Source organism: Patagioenas fasciata, chromosome 5 (genome assembly GCF_037038585.1).
Source record: "Patagioenas fasciata isolate bPatFas1 chromosome 5, bPatFas1.hap1, whole genome shotgun sequence".
NCBI lineage: Eukaryota > Metazoa > Chordata > Aves > Columbiformes > Columbidae > Patagioenas > Patagioenas fasciata.
In genome coordinates, this window is record NC_092524.1 from 58,510,483 (window position 1) to 58,534,660 (window position 24,178).

The 24,178-nt window shown below is 37.1% G+C and overlaps 1 protein-coding gene across 1 annotated transcript in view; it reads left to right on the plus strand.

Moving 5' to 3' along the window:
* The window catches only part of WDR25 (WD repeat domain 25), a 66,734-nt gene that overhangs the window by 14,665 nt on the left and 27,891 nt on the right, over positions 1 to 24,178 (plus strand). Inside the window, exon 3 of the mRNA XM_065839304.2 lies at positions 22,756 to 22,903. Coding sequence (XP_065695376.1) covers positions 22,756 to 22,903 — 148 coding nt within the window. The remainder of the gene's footprint in view (positions 1 to 22,755; positions 22,904 to 24,178) is intronic.

A 24,178-nucleotide genomic window follows, 5' to 3' on the forward strand; every position in this document is an offset into this window, starting at 1 on the left:
GTTGCCTGTCTTCAGAGTGTAAATAATAATGAAATATATGTATAGTTCTCTTTTTTCTTTTTCTTTTGTTTTTTCTTCCCTTGGCAACTTGCCTTATTTTCCAGCATTTGGTAAGCAAGTAGTGGGAATTAACTAAAAAAGATTGATTGGTACAGGGGACTAAAATATCAGATAAAATCTTTGTATGAATCTTATTGTTTGGCCTGATTTGCCTCAATTGTTCCTGTAACTGTTATTTGATATTTTGGCTGAGAATTTCTGATGTTTCATCTGGACTGCCTAGTACAGAGGGTGTTAAATTCTAGGCTGTGTTAGTGCAAAACTCTGCAGTAATTCAGAGAATACTGATTTTGGATTTTAAAATGGTTTGAGAAGATAGCATGGGTAATCTACATGTTCAGTAATGAAGTATATTATCTAATACCTTCATACTATCTCTGTAGGGCAGATGAATTAATTTGAAAAACATGTTTTAAAATGTCATTTTCTTCTTAATTTTTCTATAAGTTCAGTGAAGAGCATCAGAAACATATATGTTTATTCCCCTGAAATGTCAAAAGGCATTATCTTGTCATATTTACACAGAAATAAAATAGAACAATACTAACAGCATAGTTTTGCCTCTTATTTATTCATTCTATTCCCTGGTTGTGTTGTTCTAAATAGCAGTACCCCTTGGAGAGTGCCCAGCTGCTCTGGGGGGGGGGATTAAAATCTGCAGTAGCTTTGAGGACATGTGCCGTAGCAGTTGGCTTTTAACTGATGACTCTGTGGCAGCCTGGCTTGCTTTAGGGCTAACCTTTCACGTTTGGTAATGTTGGTGTAACGTAACCTCCCCGTGGCCCGTTCTATTCTGCTGACCATTTTATGTGGGGAACAGAAATAGTTCTCATGAAACTTTTTGAAAGTGACTACTACTGAATTTTGGCTGTAAGAAAGTGTTTCAGCAGTATTTTTGGTGTTCTTACACAGAATAAAGAGAGGGACAAGAAAGATCTATACTGTTTTACTCTTCCACTGAATTTCTTTTTTTGGATAAGTATTTTTTTTTGTCTGAAAGATGCCTTGAGCACTTGTTCCAACATCTGTGATTTTATTGAGTAGTTTGGTTGAACATCACTTTTATCTGAACTTGTGTCTTTAGTGGGAGTTGAGCAACATGGTTGTAATTCTCACTGTTCAGAGACTTTCTAAACTTTTTTTTTTTTTTTCTCAGTTTATTTACAGTTTAAGAAAACAGATATCGAGGAAGATGTTGTTAAGTAAGTTTCTTTTCCCTAAGTTTCCTGAAGCAGACTCAGCCATGGATTCCAGAAATTCTTAAATAAATAGTTTATTTATAAGGTACAGCATAGAAAGCAGCATGAGTTGGGTGCCTTCAGAAGGGGAACCTAGAATAAAGACAAGTTTGGGAAATTATACCCTTAAAATATAAGATTCCTACCCCTTGCATGTCAGTTTGGGCCAATTATAAAAATAGAGTCTGGGGTCTTCTCATTCTTCCTGGGATCCCTGCATTTTTTTCAAGGGGGCCACTTCTTATCTCTGTGGGTAGTTGTTTGTCTTTTACTGACTAGTGTAGATGTGAATCAAAGTCCTGACCTTCAGTTACTATTTTCCATCTGCATCTGGGGAAAAAGAATAAGTCATTGGCAATAAACAAAATGTTCTTCTGTTTCTGGTCGTCTTTTAGATGTTCTATTCCATTCCTTTACTTATCTCTAGGGATGTAGCTCCTGTTCATGATCAAAAGCTCCTTTATCTTTTGCTTGAACAAATTCTGGGGCCCTTTTTAGCTTAACAAGGCAATAAGTTCAGAAGTTCACAGCTTGCGGCCTAAGTTACTTATGCTAAGCCAGTTCTTTATAAGCAATTTCTAAACAAGTTCTATAAGAAGCAGTAAAGCAAATAATTCCATAAGCTGAGGCAGTCTATTCGCTAATAGTGGGTAAGGTCTCTCAGGGAAGTTCTTCCCAAACCTGGAACTGGGAGTCTGAGATGTTTGTGCTGTTTGGGGTCAGTTATTGTCTTTTCACTGATGACAAAAGGACCACAGCTTGTTTGGAGGATGATGTCCTCCTGAGCGAGGTCCAGTGAGCTGCTGTTATAAGCCAGGTACAGACTGGGGAGTTTATGACCCCCAGCACGAAGCATCTCACCCCCTCCCCTGTTCTCCGGGTGGTTGGTGTTGCCAGCGCCTGCGATGCGCCTTTGATGCCGAGCACTAAGGGTGCACCTGACGCTGCCAAACAGTAGCTGGCTCTGTCATTTGGACAAGGTCAGGAGTTTCTTGCCACTGTGCACTTTCAGAACATTTGATATTTTTTTTTTCTCTTTTTTAAGAAAGATTTCACCTCATTTTTCTCTCTCCAAAGCTCTCATCAGCAGAGTCTTCAGGGATAGGATAAAACGGCTAGTCAAACTGGGCTGAGAGATACAGACCAGTAGGACATCCTTACAGCATATAATTATTCACGCTGTTATTTTGACTGATTAAAACTCCTCTTTGTCGAATAATTGGAGAGCAATAGAGTAAACTTCGTCTACTGTACTTTAGAATGCTGCCTGTTTTTTCTCCATCTTGGAGCACATTAATCTCTTTTTTAGTGGAAAGAAGCTCTCTTTACTCTTAAAAGAATAATGGATAAAATACCAAGGAATGACTGTTTTGACACTCTGTTCTTGGGCTCAGTTTTTTCCTATTTTCAGGGTTTATTTCTCCAAGAAGTCTTGATCAGGACCAAGAACAGTGTTGATGATCAAAGTCTTCTTCCTTCTCTGGAGACGGTAATGGTTATAACTTTTTTCCCCTCAACAGAATCGTGTCAATACATTTTGTATTTTACCAGATTTTTACATTATACATTGTATCTCATCCCTGTAATTTGGTTGAAATTTTCTTTTTGTAATGAACTTGACTTCACTGTAAACAAGATGGAAGGAATAGGTATACAACCTACTGTTGATAGTATCCATAGCATGCACAGCAGCAGTACCCTTGGCTTGCTGATGAACACCTTTGAACGATATCCCTCATGTCAGTCTTGTCACCTTGAGTTCAGTTAAGGAAGCTCAGTCATTTTTTTGTTTCCATCTGATGTTACGAAGAATTTATTTTTAACTGTCGCTTCTGAGAAAACAAACAGAATTAGTGGTGTTTTTGGTTTTTTCCTTCAGGCAAAAGCTGAGGGAAGAGTTTCTTAACAAAACCCATGTACTTGCATTTGAACACATATCCCTATATTAGCAGGTAAGCAAAGGTATCCAATTTTCCTGAGCAACAAAATACTTGATTACAGGTCTAATGATAGTTTAAGAGGTGTTTTCAGATGTGCTGAAATCAAGGACTTGAAGCAGATGAACTTAATTATCTTTGTGAATATTCACAATCACATTATGTGCTTTAAATGTCACATTTGGAAATAGTGCCTCATTGCTAGTTAATTAACAATAATTACTCAAGGTAGTACTTATGTTTCTGGAATTTCTTACCTACTGTGAAAAATATACTTTGCTTCTAAAGGTTTAGCAGTATAAAAATCAGATTTTACTGAACGCATTCTTAAAGTGCTACTGTTGCTTAGGCCCTCTGCACTTTTTACTTGTAGCACTGAAGAATCAGTTATTCCATTTCATTTGCTCTGCTACATCTGGGCAGTGTTTTTAACACTTGAACCATGCTCTATATAATATTAAAACAAAACAAAATGAAGTAAGGAGTTGATTTTTTTTCTTCAGCAGAATAAGAAGAGAGAAGCAGTAGCAAATTAGACTTGCAGTCTAGACCCATCATGAGGTGTTACAAAGGTGTGTTGACATCTTCAGCTAAAGAAATATGGCTTATGATAATACCAGAAGGGTTTTCAGTGATAGCAGCTATGCTCAGTGTGTTTTTCTCTCTGTAAGGATGATTTTTCTTCGGAAAGAGTATTACACAACCCAGGACAGCTTACACTGCAACCAAAAAAACCCCCTCATGTAACAGATCCTAGAAAATCCTCCCTGTGTTCTAGTTTCCAGCTTTCCTCTTCTTTCTTTTCTGCCTTTATTGTAGAAATTTAATTGAAATATCAAAGGATTTTCTTGAATTTTTTTCCCTTGAAAAAAGAAATCTTTCTTCATCAATGATAGTCTCCTTGTTTGCAGCAGCACACTTTACATGTGCTTGTGTATGCATATGTTTTTATATATAAATATATATATACGAAGAGCTTAAGATTATCAGAAAACCTATATTGTCAATTACTTGTACTTAAAAACTGAGTATTTTCTTTGCCATCACACTTCATTCACCTATGTGAATGGGGTGTCCATTGAAATCCTATAATAATGCATAACTTATATTTCATAATCACGTTTTCCTGTAAAGTACATTAAATGCTTTGCAATAAAGTTCAAAATTTTTGACAGCACTTACAACATACTAAACAGATGCTTGAGTTCTCAAACATCAATTTAAAGCTAATTCAGAGAACAGCAAGAAAAGCTACTACATTATGGAACCAGTCATGAAGATTAATTAAACTAATTATCTGTGCTTTGTGCAGTGGGAGTGGAAATAACTGCAGGTACATGAAGACATATCCAAGGAAGTGAAGAATACTGTTTGGAGTTATGTAATGACAATATTTTAGTGGCAACACAGATGGAGAAGCAGCTGAGTGATAGGAAGCTGAGATAATAACGTGAATCTGATTGTGGAAGGGTCTTCAATGTGTTCTGTGAAAATAGTGTTGGAAGTGGTAAACACTTCACTGTGGAAAATTCCCAATAATAATTTTTCAGTTGTAGAATGACTTGGAGAAAAAAAACTTTTCACAACCAAAAGTTTTCTTTATTTCAACATTGGGAGAACATCATAGGCCCATTCTAACTTAATGGTAACGTTCTGAATGTCAAAAAGCTTCCCCCTGTATGTCTGCTATGTCAAATGGGTTGAAACAAAATAGCACTTGTTGCTTACTTTTGTTTTCCACTGTTATACATGAAGGACTCTTCTTTTTCCTTTGGAAGGGCTGATGAGAAAAATCTACCTTTGGGTATCTCAATACAGAGCCTGGCTTATAAAAAAAAAACTTGATATGCAGTAGCTGACATGATGTTTATTTTAGAAATTGTTTTTATGTGCCTACATAGAAAGTAAATGCTCCTGAAAAATATATTAAAAAATGGGCGCTAATCTCCTCAAATTTTTGTTAATATGCAGAAGCCTGTGATACTACTAGAATTTTCAAGTAACCCAAACCCAAAATATTTGCATTAGCTTTTAATTTTTAAATTATTCATTCTGTAGTTCTACAGCAATAGTGAAGTAAATGCAAAGAGATACTTCTAGCAGTGAAATAACACTTTCTCTAGACGTGTTGTACTGCAGTGAGAAATCCTGAACCAAATTCTGCCTGATTTGTGGTTGTATCGCTTAAATATTTATGTTGTGGTTGTGCCGAGGAGCAGAGCGCTCCGGGAGCTGTACTGGAAGTTCGGGTTTCTGAGCACGTTTTGGTGCCGATCGAGCCCCAGCTTGGAGCTGGTGTTGGTGGGATGCTCCTTGGGGATGAGCTTAATGGTGGGGTGTCTCGTGGTGCCACCGTGCTGGTGTGATGGCCGAGTAGGTTTGCACTATCTGAATGTAATCAGCATCAGCCCGTACTGATAGAATAGAATAGTTATGCGTTGTTGTATGTCTGCTCTGCCCTGGTGAGACCACATCTGGAATATTGTGTCCAGTTCTGGGCCCCTCAGTTCAAGAAGGACAGGGAACTGCTGGAGAGAGCAGGGCAACAAAGATGATTAAGGGAGTGGAGCATCTCCCTTATGAAGAAAAGCTGAGGGAACTGGGTCTCTTTAGCTTGGAGAAGAGGAGACTGAGGGGCAACCTCATTAATGTTTACAGATCTATAAAGGGTGAGTGTCATGAGGATGGAGCCAGGCTCTTCTTGGTGACGACCAATGATAGGACAAGGGGTAATGGGTACAAAGTGGAACACAAGAGGTTCCACTTATATTTGAGAAGAAACTTCTTCTCAGTGAGGGTAACAGAGCACTGGAACAGGCTGCCTAGGGGGGTTGTGGAGTCTCCTGCTCTGGAGGCATTCAAGACCTGCGTGGACACCTTCCTGTGTAACCTCATCTGGGTGTTCCTGCTCCGGCAGGGGATTGCACTGGATGATCTTCTAAGGTCCCTTCCAATCCTTAACATTCTGTGATTCTGTGTGATTCTGTTTCTTGCAAAAATGAAATGTGTTCATCAGGCTTTGGAAAAAAAGCATATAGGAGGGGTTGTGGTGTGTAATTTTATGAGTATCTAAATATTACATTTCCCTAAATAGTTAAAAATAACTTAATTGGGTCTGATGTAAATGCCAGGCAATGTTTGGGTTAGTATGTTCATATGTGCTTCTTGGTAACTCCGTCATTAATTCACAGTTTCAGTTCGACATTCAAAGCTAGCTTTTAACCTGGTGCTAGATTTTTAGCATGCAGTATCATTATTTTCATGTCCAGCTTCAAAGGTATGCTCTTATACCAGCTGCAGAATGAAAGTTAGCAATACTGTCTGCCTAATATGACAAACCACAGCAATTCTGCAACTTTGTTACTTAATTTCTAAACTATTTCCATAGAGTAATATAGTAGATACTTTTAAAATTTTACAATTCTGAGTATTTATAGTGCTTTCCCTGGCACTTCTGAAACAGGATATCTCACTTCAGCTGTGGTCCTAGTTTAGATTAAAAACAATAGTTACATCTGGAAAGTAGCTTTGAAACACTTGGACTACAGTAATACTAATAATGATGATAATAATCTCTCTTTAAGGTACACCTTCTTGTATCTTTAATTGCTGTCATTTTTCCACCATGTGATAGCTAGGTAAAGCAAATATGTAATTTTTAGATGCTTGTCAGCTTAAAGAAAACAGTAATTTAAAAAAAATGAATATTAAGGCTTTGTTTAATGTTGTTAAATCTATTATTAAACAGGCCCTTGATGCATTAATAAAGAAAATGCTATTTATGAAAGTCATTTGGAGGATGTGAAAGAAGTAGCTAGCTGTTCTTTCAAGGTTATTTTTGAATCTTAAAACTGTTCTGATTTGTACTGATGAAAAATATAATCAAAGATCCATCGTTCAACTTCAGGTTGACTGTATCACTGTACTACATTATAGGAATGTAAGCGAGTATAGAAAACCCTCTGCTGACTAGATGTACATTAGATTTGCAAATTACATCTCAATGCCCTTTGGGATAAAGGCCTTCATGAAATCATTGCCAATAACTTACTGTTCCATTGACTTATGTAATAAGTTGTTCTTTGTGATTTCGCAGGGGAGAGATTTAATGTTATAAAGTACAAAGTACAGAAACTCCGTAGGGCAATCTAAATGATGTTATAGGAATCAAACTATATTGCAAAGAAGAATGTTAAATATATCTGCAATTTTCTGTTATTTATCATATGAGTGCCAGGCCCCTTTCTGTCTAATAGATTGCATAGACATGCAAAGGAGAAATAACAAAAGCTAATCAGTTTTGTTTTATGTAAAGCTGTTAATATGTAGATACTTGAGTTCCCTTGAAGAAAAAAAAAAAATCTGAGTTTTCTAATGATGCACGTTGACATTGTGTAAATTGCATGGAGAAGAGTAGCTGCTGTAATCACTTCACTTGAAAAATGAATATACTTGAAAAGAGGATGACACAGCCAATGTTGTACATCTGGGCTAAAATTACTGTGAATTAGTCAAGTCTCAGTTAACCTGAGACAGTTGGTGTAATGCTGGTGGGGACTTTACCAACTGGGGAAACAAACCAAAACTGTACCCCTCTCTTTAGTGTGGAGACACATGGATGTGAAGAGATGGAATCAGTGCAATGGCCTCAGTATGTTGGAGATAAATGTGAAAGTGGAATATTTTTGCCTGTAACATAGGGGAAGCTGGAAGGGAAGCTGGAGGGACTTCTGTAGGTCATATGAAGCTTCTCAGTGGGCTCACCAGCCCCGCAACTGTGCAGTGCTCTCCAGTGGGCCAAGGAGTGCTTATGGTGATGACTGCTCTGGGTGAAGAAAACGGATTTGTGGTGTGTGTTTAGAGGGAAATTGCAAAAAAATTAAAATTAAAAAAAAAATTTAAAAATTGCAAGTTGTAATACAACTGACTTGTTTCCTAGATAGCCACTGCAGAGCAGCATTGTCTCTGCTACATTTAAATGTGCACTGCTGCACAAATTAAAGAAAACCTGGGCTCTGTGGAAGATGACCATCCCCATCTGTGGTGCAAACTGTTTGCTTTGAGTCAGCAGATCTTATAGGAAGCACTGAGTATCTTGGGAGACAAATGCGAACTTTTGAGAAATCCTGAGGTCTTTGGGGCATCTGCCTCCTACACTTCCAACTACTAGAGACACTCCTTCTGAGTGGTCAGGAAATGCAAACATCCATAATGTAATAATCATTTGTCTCTCACCATGTTATTAATTCTGTGATACTCTTCAGCTTCCAGGACTTAGCGGTATTTTTCTCAGACTTCATTCTAGATAAAAATCAGCCTTCAGCCATCCAGTGGAGACCCACCTGAGCAGGAATTCCTGTGACAGAGAGATTTGGACCTTGTGCTGATTTTCCTGAGAGGAATTGTCAATGAGCATTACGGAAGGCATATTTGTGCTCAGACTTGTCTGGAGGCTCTTTAATTTTCATAGGAAGTACACACTTCCAATTCACGTGAAATGATTCAATGTGTATGTTAGAAGGCACATACATACCTAGCAGCTTGTTCCAGGGGAAGCAGGGACCAAACCATGTACCCAGAGACCTTTGTCACTTGGATCATAAACTTCCTGTATGTTTTCCCCATTGCTTTCCTTAGTCCTTACAGAAATTCATAATAGGTCACTAATGATACAAACAATTGCTATAAGCAGGATGTTTTCCACAAGAAAAATAGGAAAGATTCTCAGTCTGTGTGACCTTGGTATAACTTGAACAAGTGGAGGCTTCTATATTGTATATGTATCTTGCTAAATAACATCTTACAGAGAAAAGTCTTGAAAAGACCTCAACCAAAGTTTATCCCTGTAGTTTTCACAGGCTAAGAGTATTTTTCAGAGAAGTTAAAAAAAAAATCCAGCATGATTTTAAATAAGCTATCAAAATAAATTGCCATTTTCAGTCCTCTCTTGTTGACCTGGCTGAACTGACTCTAGTACAAAGTTATCTCTGCTACAACTAAAGTTTAGCCTTATCCTCAGTGTCACTTCAATAATCAGTCTGCTGCTTGTATTGCTCAGACAGTATTTCATGCTGGGAAATGAAAAAAATCTGCTTTTACTTCAAGACTTTTACTGCAAGAACTTAATCAAACAGTGGGCTTGCAACCGACTTTTTTCTCTACCACCGTTTCTGGACTCCTGCAGAATAAGGCTGTTTCTGTGGAAACGAATCAAGCTGTTAAAGCTGATCTGCTGCCAGATGGCTCTGATAGTTCTTCCTCTGAAGGTAAAGATCACTCCAACCTGTTTGTATTTGTGTAATACAGCTTCAGGAAAACGTTACTACAAGATGTGGTGGGCAGTCTTAAATTAATGATACATCTGGCTGTTAAAATGTGTAGCCAAAATCCAGTATCTTCAAATGCATGTTACCGTGGATCCTACATCCCATGTTGCTGTTCCCAGTGTCTCTAGATTAGTACAGTTTTCAGAGGCTGCAGCTTCCCTGCCTTGTAGAGAGAGGGGCAAGTGCTGTGTGGTGTGACCCTTTCGTTTGCCTTCCCTTGAGGCCCCGGTGCTGCAGAGGTTATGTGGAACCCAGCAGTGGAGCGACCTGGTGCTGAGGATGCTGAGCTGGGCTGAGGAGCTGGTGTCTTTGCCCCAGGGGTGCTTGCTGCCAGCGACACTGCTGTGCCACAAGTGTCTTCCTGGCCTGCAAAGGGCTTGTAGCCAACAGGGCTGTGTTTAGAGTGGTCCGATATCAATGAAAAGTATTTTCCCACATCTTGTAACAGGGGAAAGGGAAAGAATGCTGCTCTTACCCCTATAGCAACTCTGTTCTTTTGGAATCTCCTTTATAAGAACAAAAGAACCAGGAAAACTCTAGCTGTCTGCCAAAATAAAAAGAAGGATCAGTGTATTTGGAGATCTTGATCTTACTATGTGAAGAATTTATGCTGCAAACAGCTGCGTGTTCTAGTGCCTTTTAAAATGATACCTCCCTGGAGGTGTCTAAAAGGTGTATAGATGAGGTTCTTAGTGACACGGTTTAGTGCTAGATTTAGGTTATGGTTGGATTTAATGATCTTGAGGCTCTCTTCCAACCAAAATGATTCTATGATTCTATATAAGGCATTCTAACAAATATGTGGTTTTGCAGAAGGAATCAATGTGTTTTGAAAGTCTATCAGTGTAATTTCCCTGAAGTTTTTAAATGAGCTGGCAAGATAAAATGGTTTCAGGAGAATTTTGTTAATAATGATGTTTTGGTTTCAAGGAGGGAAACTAGAACTGTGAAGAACTCACTTGGCAATGTAGAAAAAAATCCATAAAAGTAATGAAAATAAACGTGTTAGTTTTCCCTCAGCTTCAATGATGAAAAGAAATGTAACCAATAAAAAAAATTCTAGAAACTGCACAATGATTGTGTTTTGAACAGATTTATGCCATGGTTCTTACCAACATATGAATTGAAGTGCTGACATGAATTACCAGAAAGTAAACTGCTTTTTCACACCACTCTGTGTACCTGCCCACCTTGATTATAGTTTAAACAAATAGTAAAATTTGATAGTTCTCTGGTCGTTCAACAAGTCTGCTCAATTTTCAGTTTATATCCCTCCCTGGTGTGACAGTTATTCCTGTTGAGAAATTTAGATTCAGTCTAAGGAACACTGAATTGTGTTGGTGCTTCTCTTTGTTGCCTGGTTCCCTGGAAGTATTTTTAAAGAGTGTGATCGTCTTAATGAACCTGTTTTAATATTTGTTTTATATTTTTTTAGTAGGGTTGGAACCAGTGCTGCTAGTACTGTTCAGTAAACAAGTGAGATACATAGCTCCTACTGTATTCACTTGGTTGAAACGGATTTTGTCACTTTTAAAATGTGACATATTCAAAACTTATAGCCCTCAGCCCTGTTTAAAAAGCAAACTTCTCTACCACACATACTGTACACGAGTAAACTTTGTTTTCCTAGAACTCAAAGCTTGGTGCCGTGTCTTAACTAGATGTTCCCTGGAAGTGCTACAAAACAATGAACTGGAGTCGGATGGTCCATGGTTGTGTTATGAAACCCACTTTAAAAAAGAGAAGCATCCCACAGCCCCTCAAACAAGAAACTGTAGATTGTTTTTATTTGAAAGTGAATATGTGAGTACTCCAGCATTTAAAAATGCTCTGAAGTTTTATTTTAGAAAGATGTATTTTAAAAGACTACCTGAAATTTAAAAGCCTTTTGTTTAAATAGTGATCAAAGATGTGAAGAATTAAAGCAGATATTGATCCTTAAAGGATTATGACACAAAAAATAGAATGCTGTTTTAACTTATCCTTTAATGTGGTATTTAACATCAAACATGTGCAACACATTATGGGATACTCTTTCATTTGTAGAATCTAGATCTCTCTCTGTGCTATTTTATAATACTGTTGTCACTATTCAAATTCATAATTGATTTTAAGTGCATAAGTGGTTCTAGTTACTCCAAGTATTGTTTAAACAGTGTATATATAGATCTATATCTATATCTAGATATATAGTTCTTTGACCCTGAAATGTTTATTTTGAGTTGGCTGGGGAAAAATTTTTCGGTTCTAAATAGCATGGAATAATTTATTCCTCAAACAAGATACAATAGTTCCAATTCTTATCCCCCTCCCCGCTTCAGCCTGTAATTATCAGAGTTGAAAAATCAACTACTGTTGAAGTAGTTTTCATTTATTTTGGGTGTGCAGTTCAAAGCTGAAGTACCTTTCCAACAAACGATAGGCCAAAGCTTGCACAGAAGCAATCATACTTCAATAATGTAATGATAGGCGTAATGTCTTAAGCCGGTGATTACTGGATCCGTGGGAACACATATTACTTCTAAGGGATCTGTAAGAAGGGATTAAGGAATGGCATTACTTGGTAGTCATTTCAAGGTAGCTGCGTAGCCTGTGTCTCCTCTGGGGGTTTCTTTCAGTTCTGGAAACTGAAACAGCTTGAAACTCACATTTTTGGAGATGCTGTTGATTCTCGCCATTCCCTATCCAGTACCCTTTAAAAACTGTATTTGGTACCACAACGTCTGGTTGTGTTTCCCCTGAACGCCTCTCCCGAGTGCTGCCCATGTCAGGTTCTGCCCTGCTCCTCTGTTGGGAGCCATGGCTGATCCCTGGGGCTGTGCTGGGGTGTGCGGGTGGAGAGAGGAGACGATCCGTCAGCATCACCTGTGCTGCGGGGTCACCACGCGCTGTGGCCCAGACAGCTCTGAAATATCTCCTGCCTTGGAAATTATTCATCGTCACTTCACTGTGGCAGAGCCACATCAGAATAGTGGCTAGATCAGCCTTATAAGTGCAACTTAACCCAAAATTTTGCAGGGGAGACTTATTCCGATTTTGAGGGAAATGGTCTTTCTGATGTTTAGTGAAGCAAAGGTTAGAGAATCTCTAGATTGAAAAGATAAGCTATTTTCAAAATCTAAAGGTGAAGAATCACTACGTATATGATGAATGTAAAAGTCATTCTGCAATATTTTTCCAGTCCCAAATGCTTATTAGAGGGTCACAACTATATTTTCTAATTGTTCTTAACTGCATACTTATGCAGTATATGCATGAAACTGCTAATTGGTTAATCAGAAATCAATAGTGGTGTTAATATTCCCTCAGACAGGAGGGTCAGTTACAGTAGATGCTATACTATTGAGAGATTAAAATCCGAATTTTCAAAATCCATCTAAAGCTTGAGGTTTATTAACCCCCTATCCTCAACTTCTGTTGGCATTAATGACTCTTGTAAGTGCCAACACATCTGGAAATTGGACCACTTGGATCTTCATTCTTATATAAGCAAGCAGGAGGTTAACAAGCCTTAAAATTGCAAATAAAAGAGCCAAAATCAGAATGATGTATTTATTTTGAATTAGAATACATCTTTTTGGTGAAAATTGTGTTCCTCTCTTTAAAATGATAGTATGACTTGTAATGAGGTAGCTTCACTGCTGAAGTTAAACATTATAATGGTCTTTTAATGGTACCTTAATGGCCTAAGGACTTGCATTGAAATAATTTTGCCTTCTTATAATTGCACTTCATAATGGACTGCAACAGCACAATTTAACGTCTCCTTAATTTTTTCATTAGTTTGTTAAATATAACAAACCCTCTAAGTTACCATTCTGTCAAATAAAGGAAGTATCAGATATTTTTGATTGTTTTATTAGGTATATCTTCCACACTTAAATATTTGTCTGTCTCAGCAATAATAACGTAGTAACTGATTTTCATAAAATTCTAACTATATAGTGAAATAGCAGTAGTGTGTATATTGAATTGATTTACTGTCCAAGAGGAGAATTTGTCATGTTACACTCTTTATTTCATGTGTATGTGTGACGTAGAAGTTTGGTGTCATGAAGAATTATTACATATTATTACATATTCCATCCTTATGTTATTCTGCCCGCTCAGCTTTGTTATTTTTGTGAAGCCCAGGTGTTGAATGGAAATAGCTCACTATAAATCTGGCACAAATTCAGCTCAATCGGCACAGATACAGATATGCTATAATAAAAAGAAGATTTTACTATTTGTTGCTGTGTCATGAAAGCACTCAAATATATAAGTTTGAAAATTCCAACTGTGTTTTCATGTAAATGACCTGGCAGGCCAAGATTTCATGCTGAGCTCGTTCGTACTTTGACAGTTTTATTTCAGCTCTCATCACAGAGATGTTAATTTTAGGTAAACATCCTCTATAATTCTAATCTGTAGCTTCAGTTTATAAAGGCAGCAGGACCTATTTCTGAATAATTATGTAATACTCTAGCACTTATTAACTTTAATCGAGCATTTAAATATGTTATTAGTATTCTGATATTTCATGTTGCAACATCCGTGCATGTGTTGTTTGTCAATGTTTAGCAGCATTTCCTCGGACACCAAATGAGTGTGTATGAGCTTCCAAACAACTGAAAGCAAACCCTCTGAGGGGGATGTGAAACACTGGAGGATTGAGCTTGTTTGGCCAGAAACTGCATAGAATTACCAGGGGCAGAATATTGAAAACCAGCAAATGAAAATAATGTCTTGTCCCACCTATCCATTTTGTCTGTCTTTCTGTAATTCCAGGCATGAGTAACATCCAAGAAACAGGAATTCACTAGTGTCAATGCTTTCTTTACTTTTTCCGCTTCCGAATCAAGGGGATGGAAAAAATGTTATTTGCAGGTGAGATTAGTGTGTCCTGAGAAACATAGCATGTGGGTTAAAACTTTAGCTTTCAGTACAATTGCATTCTGTAATTAGAAATTCTCTAATAGAGATGTCTATGTAATGTTTGTATCAGACTTCCTGTTTGCAAGTTTTAACTTGAAAGGCTCCCATGGAGACTGTATTAATTATTTATATTGGCAAAAACACAGCCAGTTTGTATACTTTAAAATGATTTATGTTTTCAATTTTGATTGGCTGATTATATTTTCCTAGTGCTACAAGGTACCTTTTGAAGTGTGGAGTCACTAAGGTCTATTTCCAGGAGTAGAGGGCCAACAAACAGGCTTAGGTTAAGTGTAGTAGCTCTTGTTATTAAAGCTTTACTAAGAACATTCCCTTATTGTACATAATCAGATGGATAGCTCTTGCCATAGTGATTTGAGGGTTTTGTTTTCCTTTTAGAGAATTCTATCTTACTACTCTTGTCTCTACCCTTGCCAACTGAAAATGTCGATGTTTTATCTTATTCTATTAGCGTTTTCTTAAAACCTTATAGGATGCTGCCAGCTCAAAGTATGTGTTTGTTTAGGTTTTTATTTTCCTTAATGGCAAAACCACCCAAATGAAGCTTCACAATTAACAATTATGGAGACTTCTTTGGGGAAAGGACTCCTGAGTTTCTGTGAGAGGGAAGATTAAAAGACTCCAAATAAATGGAAAGGTATTTCATAGGCATGCTTAGTATGTTAGTGCTGCCTCCTGAAGCTAAATGTAGTGCTTGAATATAGCTCAGCCTTTGCTGGATTCACCAGAATTAAAGCTCGTTTACATATTTGCAAATCAGTTTTCGTGTCACCAACTAGTCTCTAGTAGTACTGCTAACTTGGTTAGCAGTATGCCCTGGTATTATAACTTAAAATGCTTCTGCCTGAATAAAGCCTCCTACAAAACAAGTGCTGTCTTAAGGTCTAACGTATTGTGGGGTTTTTGGTGTCTTGTTTGTTTGTTTTTTGTAAAAGAGAAGATTTTTCACCTCATTGGTTTGATGAATGTACTTGACATATTTTAATATTAAAATTTTTGATGAAAAAAAATGAATCGAGACCTTATGCTGGCTGTCTGAGCTAACTGAATTTATTATATTTTGCTACTTTCCATTCTGTTTCTACAGTAGTGAGGGTAGTCTGGTAATAAACTATCCAAATACAAACTCTTATTCAGATATTAGAGTAATAATGGAGGTGACTGTTTTTTATTTGTCACTAGATTGGTAAGATAATAGTGTTTTGAGTTACATCTGCTGCAAGAAGAAAGCTAGTGGAAATCTGTAAGTGATTGCTCGAATGACAGCGCTGGTATATACTTCTTACACCATGTCTAGATTAGGAAGATGGATGTCATTTAAAATATGTTCCCTAGCACACTTTTAAATGTTCTCGGAGCAAGTGTTCAACACATCTGAAAAAGTGTAAGCTTTATCTAACTTTGCAAAATCCTGCTGAAAACCTCTTTTTTGGGACGCTTGGTTTACCAATAAAGATAGTATGCCCAAAATGTCATCAGTCATAGTCTATATAACAATCTGAGCATCTGTTTACATCCTTCATAATTGTATGAAAATAAGTTTATTAACACTTAGAACACTAAGCTAGACCTCAGCTCATAGTTAGTTTTTTACAGTTTAGCTACATGTTTAGACAGAAGAATGCAAAGACAGTGATCTACTTTGAAATTCTCCTTTCAACATATTTTATATTCTACTAAAACCTTCTTGATTCTTCCTGTAGTTACTCTAGGAATTTCTGCATATTACATTACCTGCCCATTCAAGATCAGAGATTTTTCAGTCACGCAGTGGCTTGGAGAGGCTTAGGCACAGCTGCTGACTCTCATGCTTGCCTGTTTATTGTTTTCCAGCTACTTGTTGCTTTTTTCCTGGCTTTGTGTTGCCTCAGTTGCATGAACAAAAGAATGTACTTGTGTGCCTTATCCTACTGCTCTTGGTTAGAAACACCCAAGGGGCACTTTTAACTGCTGCAATCCTGCCCAAAGCTGCACCTTATCCAAGTGGGGAATCTGAAGAAGCAGCAGCAAATATCTTTTTGCAAGTTTTCTGCGGGACTACTTCTGCCCTCTGGCCCATTGACTTTCAAATAGCCTTTTAAACAACAGTTCCGAGCCTGCTTTTCAAACTAGAAAAGACATGATGTTCTGTAGATAGTGTGGGGCTTCCTTCTTTACTGTATTTATTAGAACTTACAGTATTTAGGCATTTATGAGATCAGAAAAGCAATATGATTCAGGGAGTACCATTCTCTGTGCATGGTAGCAGACATGACATTTCAAATTTCAGAGACAAATTCTGTTCTGCAGTTAAAAAAAAATAGAAAACAACAATTCAAGTTCTTTTTCTTCTTGAGACACACCAGGGAACAATGTTATTCCAAAAAGGGAAAGGAGAAGGGTCATGTCTCTTCAGGTTCACAAGTCTGTGGAGCAACCTGAACATGCTTTGAAAGGGAGCAGCATCTGTTCTAGTCAAAGCACAATAATTCTTCATGCTTCCTGTAACTCAGTACTATCCCACATCATCCTTGAACAGGACTGTTTCTTAAATGCCATCTTTGTATTTAGATAAACTGAGAAGTTGGGAAGGATTTCTTGCTGTCGCTCATGCAGTGGCAGCCATTGAAGGACGAAGCTGGTAATTACAGAAGAATGGCACGACGTGGTTGATTTGAGGGGGAAGAGTTCTGTTATTTTAGTATGGATGTTATATTGAAATTAACTTGAATCGATCCATTGACATTTTTAATTTTGTTGTGAATGCTTGAGAAATTAGTTTCTTGTTTAGTATTCTTGATTGGTTCCGCTCTTGTTCCTTTATGCATGCAAATTGGAAATGAGTACAACTTAATTCCTGATACTTGCTTCCAACCTCTAGTTTATCACAGTTACATCATTGTTCTTGGGTTCACTGTGAAATTGGTGACTGACTGAATAGATGCACCTCTTTCTAAAAGCAAGGCTGCTATATTTATTTTCTGCAATCTAATTGGGAGGCAAGTGCGTTATAGATAATCATAGAATGACAATGGAGGAGATGTGCTCAATTCCTAATTTATCAGTTTTCATATGCTAGATGAGTTCTCACATTACTTTGGTTACTCTGCTTATGTTGCTGTGACTTGTTTTTAGGAATGAATGCCGGTTTGGATGGTCAGTAAGATAAAAGCCTTTATTTTGTGTCCTGTGAGCTGGTTGATAGCATAGCAGACCCTGGAACATCCTTCTGTGGGTGCTCTTTAATTATGGAATGCCTACTTTCTTTTGTGACTTACCGAGAGAGTTTTTATTATCTTCAGCCCAAAGTACTTTATTTTCAAGTGCTGTTTTCCTGAAAGCTTTCAGTCAGAAAATAGGATCTGGAAACATATAATCTATAATAAATCTCCTCTGTTAGATTGTTTAGTTGCTTATGTGCTTTGTGAACTTTTGATCGTGAGGGTGAGGAGGTCTGGTTATATTACCTAAAATGCTAGTTACAGTATTTTCACAGTGTTCCTGAGCTATAAAGGAAAGCAAACAACTTCTAAAACCTTTATTTCCAGATATTATAAAGAATGTAAAAGAGCAATTGAATTACAACATGCCTCAGAGAAGGCAATCTATATAATTTTGTCACCTGCCTGTTTGCACCTGCCATTTTGGCCCCATATATTAATTCTAGCAGATAACTATGTAATGGAAACCAAATGGAAGGGCAATGTCATAAATAGTGAAGTACAGAAGAGTAAGAACTAGTAGTCAAGTATGAACCAGCTTGACACATTAAAGACAATTTTAATAAAACTGGAAAAAATTGAAGAGTTCATGATACCTTAGTGCCAGAAAGGCATTGAAGAAAGTCTTTGAAAATCACTAGCTAATTTAAAAGCTTTGAGTCTTGACTGTATATGTCTTTCAAATACTGGAGAATTCATTAGTTTATAATTGTAGATTTAGGGGAGGTAATACAGTAATGTGTACCTTTGTCCTAATAACAGTTGCATATTTCATTGTTTTGGGGATTCTTTATAAGAGGAAACAATGGATGGGTTACTGTTTATAACGTAAAACATTGCTTGACTGTGTGGCAATAAGCAGTATTTTCAGAGTAGAGGGTTGAAATGTGTGCTTTTAACTTTTTAGCTCAGCAATTAAAATCACATCTGACATCCCAAGATAAAAGAACAACCTCAGGTTTAATGAGAATTTAGTATTTCTTCTAGAATTAACACTGAATGTCTGTAAAAGCTGAATTTTGAAGTCAAGCAACAACACTTAAAACAGTTGATCTCTTGGTAAAAATAATTGAATATAAATCTGTATTCCTTTGCTGGATGCATGATAGCATCTTGTCCTGTAATATTTAGTACACATTTAAATGCTTCTGAAAGGGATATCTCAGCCTGTGTATTTATTAATGAACTGTTCCCCCACCTGAGTAATTTATTGTGTATTAAACATGTAAGCCTTTATTCCATGTAAATCTATGAGTTAATTTTATAAACCTTTATTTTAAATATATTTATTACTAGATATGCTTAAAGTTCAGCAGCCTCTGGTGTTTAAAATACAACTTCTTAAGACGCTTAGTTTCTTAAAAACACTTATTTTGAAATTAAAGCTGTAGTTGTTACAACCATGACTTTTTAAATTATACTGTTGTGGACTTGCAGCCTTATACTGATCTTGGATACAAACCCTTTTCCTGAGCTCGCACATAGATGCCATTCAGAAGAAAGAGCTTGGGATCTTCTTCTGGTAAAGAGTCTGCAATTAATTTTCTTTTGGCAGAGAAGGCATGATCAACAACTTCACTTGCTTGAAATAGGAAGTTTTAATGACCATAATTCTAGGGGACTCTTGATCCCTGTTTTGTACCAGGCTCTGAAAAATATTTTCTTTTGTGAATGAAGTCCAGTGGCTATATTGTGTAGTTCTGGCTTCCTTGCAAAATTACCGTGCTCTAAGCCAGTTGATTAGCATCTGCTTGTTTATTATTTATCTCGGTAATTTAGAAGAAGTGCCTTTTGGTTCAGGCATCATGTTGGATGCTCTTTGGGGATGCAGATTATTTCATTGACTCTGCATGTTACACCCATATAGTCTTTCAGTCTTATTGTTCCATCTGGTTTGAGCCAGCATATGGAAAAAGTGAAGAAAGAAACTGCAACTGTTAAGTGACTACTGAATACCACTTCTTGTAAATAGCAAGTAGATCTTCCCTTTTCTTGTGGAAGATGAATATTGAAACTTAAAACTCTGAAACAGTTCCGAGGATGCACTGCCCAGAATCCTCCTTGCAGCAGGGCACTTTCTAATATGTCAAAGTTACACGGAACTAAATTCACCAGATGTGAGACTTGAAGGAAAATCCCAGGCAGGTCATATGGAAACACACCTAGGAATGAAAGTGCTTGGGTGAAGCTTGCAGAGCATTGCCAGTGCACAGCAGGACAGGGTCTGCCATCCTGTTCTGCTGCCTTATTTGATGTGTCTTTCCATTAAGCTGTAAAGCCACAGCAGAAGTGGCACCTCTAAGCATTATTTAAAAGCACATTTGTGAGCTCCAGTGAGTTTGCATTGGGCTGTATCTTGATGGAGATCTGAACTGATGCCTTGTTTTGGGCATTAACTGTGGGGTTTGGTAGCAGGGCTTGCAAGGGTTGGCCTGTGTGGGAGAAGATCATGAGCTGCTCTGGGCTACTGCAGCTGCTGCTGGGGCCAGGGGACATGAGGACACATGTGAGGAAACTTGAGGATGCATGTGAGGATGCACCAAAGGTGTTGGGTGGAGATAAAGAGATGTGCATTTGGAGAGAAGGAGCAGAGAAGCAGTAAGAAGCAAAGGGCAGGGGATGAAGAGAGTAGGAAGCAAGGAAAGGGAACAAGACACCTCTAGGCCCTGACCCCAGGCTCCGGCGATGGCTGTTGTCTCACAGAAGGGATGTGAAAAGGACCAGGTGTAGTGCCTGGTGAAAACAGGGGAAGCTGGGATAGGAGTAGGGAAGAATTGCTGGACTGAAGTGGAGCCTGGGGAGGGAAGGTGCTCCCATAAGTGCTTGTTTAACTCTTGGTCTTTTTTTCCTAATACCTGAATCGGTTATTAAAAGTTTACTTTAATTAGCAACAAACTAAGTGAACTTGCTCAGTCAAGACTGCTTTGCTCACGCAGCTTGAATTCCAGAAGCATTGCAGCACTGCTGTTACCTGAGCAAAAAGAGCTGGTGGGAAGCGTGGTGTTTGGGAACTTGTCTCTTGTGCATGGTCATCCACAAGAGTCAATCACTTGTTCCATTTCACATAATGGAGGGAAATGTGCAGCTTTAGGGGTGTGCTTTTTCCATTTGTACAGCTTTTTTTTTTTTTTTAATTAAAAATCAAGCAGGAGCTCAGAAGTGCTGTTGAACTTGCTTTACTTCATCCTTCTTGTGAAAATTGAGTTTTCATACTTAATCACTAAAACATTACAGAAAAATATCTGAAGCATGTACCACCTGTTTTTCCTTTCATCTGAATTCATTCATTAGCTTCCTCATATTAAAAGCCCTCCAAGACACAATTAACCCTTTTTTAATACTGTGAAGCTTGAAATGATCATTAAAACTCATTAAAGCAGTGAAACTTGCTTTCAAAAGCAGTTTAATATTAAGATTTTCCTGATTTCTTTTCTTGTGGATAGGGTAGAATACTTGGGCCGTGGCCATCACAGTTCCGGTCTTAACTGACTACTCAAGTAATTAATGATAATTGGTTGCTTTGCATTGCAGAACTGTGCTTCATGCTAGAAGATGCTTTGATGAAAAAAAATGTTGTCTTCTGAGTATGGACTATATAATAATGATATTGTCAGTGAGTCCTTTTTGTCCAGTAAAAAGAAAATATAACTGAAGATAACAATACATTACCAGAAGTCTTGATTTTTTTTCTTCCCCTTTACATTCTGCTCTATATTGAATTGTGCTGTTGCCACAAGAAAGCAAACTTCTACTTATATTTTCTGATTTACTGGATTGTTTTTCATTTTAACATCCTTTAAAATTCACAAACATGCAATCAATTTTATTACTAACTTTAATGCTCTTGTGTCAACAGGATGAAAATGACTAATCGCAAAGAGAAGTACTGTGAAGTAAAATGGTGACTTTAAAGCAATAAACTGCTTTGGCTTTAGTGAAAATGCAATAAAACTATCATCAAGCACTGTCAAAGTGTTGATTTATTTATACTGCTAATATTAGAAATAATAAAATGTAGGATATACTGGTATGGTTATAGCATTTGGTTTCCATTTTATTAGACAACTCAGCAGGTATTACATTGTATCATACAATTGTAAGATACTTTAAAGTCTTGCTTTTCCTGAAGCAGAATATTCATAGGGAAAATAATTTTGATATTTAGCCTTCTTTCACAAAAGTGAGCATACTGGATATTTAGATTTGTCATTTTTTGCTGAACTTCTAATATTATCTTAAAACTATGATAAAAAGAGCACCAAAGGATGTGCTTTTGATTATTTTGAACTATAATTGGTAACTGAAATTATAATTCAGACTAGTTCTGTTTTTTAAAACATTATTTGGAAACAACTGCCTTTCTCTTTTAAAGGGATTTAAAAACATGAGGACTATTTATGTTCTCAAAATATTAGCTGTTGTATACTTAAGAAAAATTGGATTACTAGTAGAACAGGATTTGCAGAAGTGCTCAGCATCAACCTAATTCTGTCCAGAAGAAATTGAAAAATGAGAGGACTTAGACCAGTCTTTAGAAATCTCCATATATCTGTGTGATTATATTCTTATCTGCCTCCTCAGTGAATTAAGGTAAAGTTCTACTGAAAAATGCAAACTGAATGAGAAATATAATAGCCTACCTATGGGCAGATGTGAAAACTGCAATCTGCTGTCACTTGACGGAAAGCAAGATATGATCGAGACAAAAATTTGGAAGAAAAATGATTTAAAGGGAAAATGTGTTTGGATACATCCCTGCACAGAGGTAGGACAGCATTATGAATGGGAGACTGTAACTTGAATTGCCATTCACGGCAATGTAGACATTTCAAGAAATAATACAACTCATTAAAATGTATTACTGATTTGTGCCTTGTTAATTAAATGCTCTAATGCTAATCAACTGTGCAATTATTTCAGACAGACTTTTACAGCTTAGCAGATACTTCAGAATGCAAAGCTTTTTCAGCCACGATGATTTGGTGTAGCCCCTTACCAGTACACGGGGAAAAAAAAAGTGATTCTTTATAAACTTGTTCTTATCCTTCTTTTTAAGGTATGGGATGCCGTAGATACAGGCTGCTGTTTGAGAACATACTCCTATCACTCCGGTGCTGTTCGAGCTGCCCAGTGGTCATCTTGTGGAAGAAGGATCCTCAGTGGGGGCTTTGATTCCGTGTTGCATTTAACAGATGTGGAAACAGGTAAAGTTCATGAAAGGGTGCATTATAACCCTATCTTTATTTGTACAGATAACTTTGGATCTCATTAACCTTATTCTTTTTCCCAAAAATATGGATGAAATCTAGAGATAGAAGTTAGAATTCTTGAAATATGTCCTCACACAAAAGAAGATCTCAGCAATTAAGAGTATTTGGAGATATTTATCTTTAACTTCATGATCACATGTAATTTCTTTTGTCAGATTCTGCACAAATGAACAGAATGAAACATGTATTTTTTAATGCTCTGTCATGATCATTCATTGAAGTGTTTGAAGAACCTCTTAAGGAGGCTGACTTCAGTAACATTTATAAATATGATTAATTTAAACACGGGCTTGTACCTCATTCTCAATTGGGTTGATTTTAAGTTTGTGCTTAGTTAATTAGGTCTTCCCTGCCCCCCCCCCGCAAATACGACCTCACTTAGGAGTATAGCAACATAAATCCTGATATGAAACCTTGAGACTGAACCTGTGTTGTTTTGATGCAACTGTGAATTTGATTTGGGATTTAATTGTTGTGACCTTAACAACTAATCTCTTGGATGCTATATCTCCTCATGTCTCCTTCACAAACTAAAGTACTTCTATCAACTGTATTTCCTCTCCTCTTGATGGATGTTATCAGCATTCATACGGCAGCATTCAGGGAGGCTGTGTGTGTGTAAGTGAAGGATTAGGCCCGAAGGAAGTACCTTGTAAAGTGAAGAGATGCAATTTTATTGTTTCCACTTAATTTATTTTTAAATGTTTAACTCCTGCAAAAGCATTGTTTTTCTTTTGTATTAAAAAAAAAAAAAAAAAAAGAATTCCTTACAAAAATTACAAGAACTTCTTGTCTAGGATGGTTTTCTCTTACGTAAAAGAAAGAAGTATATTGCATGTGAGTATCTGGAGAGTACAAGTCTTATTCAGATGGGCTGGGAAAGTGGCCAAGGAAATTTGTGGATATTGTTCACATGCTTTTCCATGCTCAAAGAATTTGTTTTTCTCAACATTTGTCATACCAGGAGTATTTGAATTCAATGATGGCCGGAAGGGAGCAGTTGTAGTTTGGGAATGTAAGACATGTGACATAGTTATGGTATATTGATGTTTCAAGAATATTCAGGTTTTGTAATGGGAAAAAGTGCTTTATATATCTGATGTAGTAGTACATGAGGATAAAACACCAAATTCTTCATTTTGTCGTACTTCTTGTCTTTATTTCTAATTTTCAGTCTCATTGCAGCAACCTTCTCATTTCTAGTCTTCT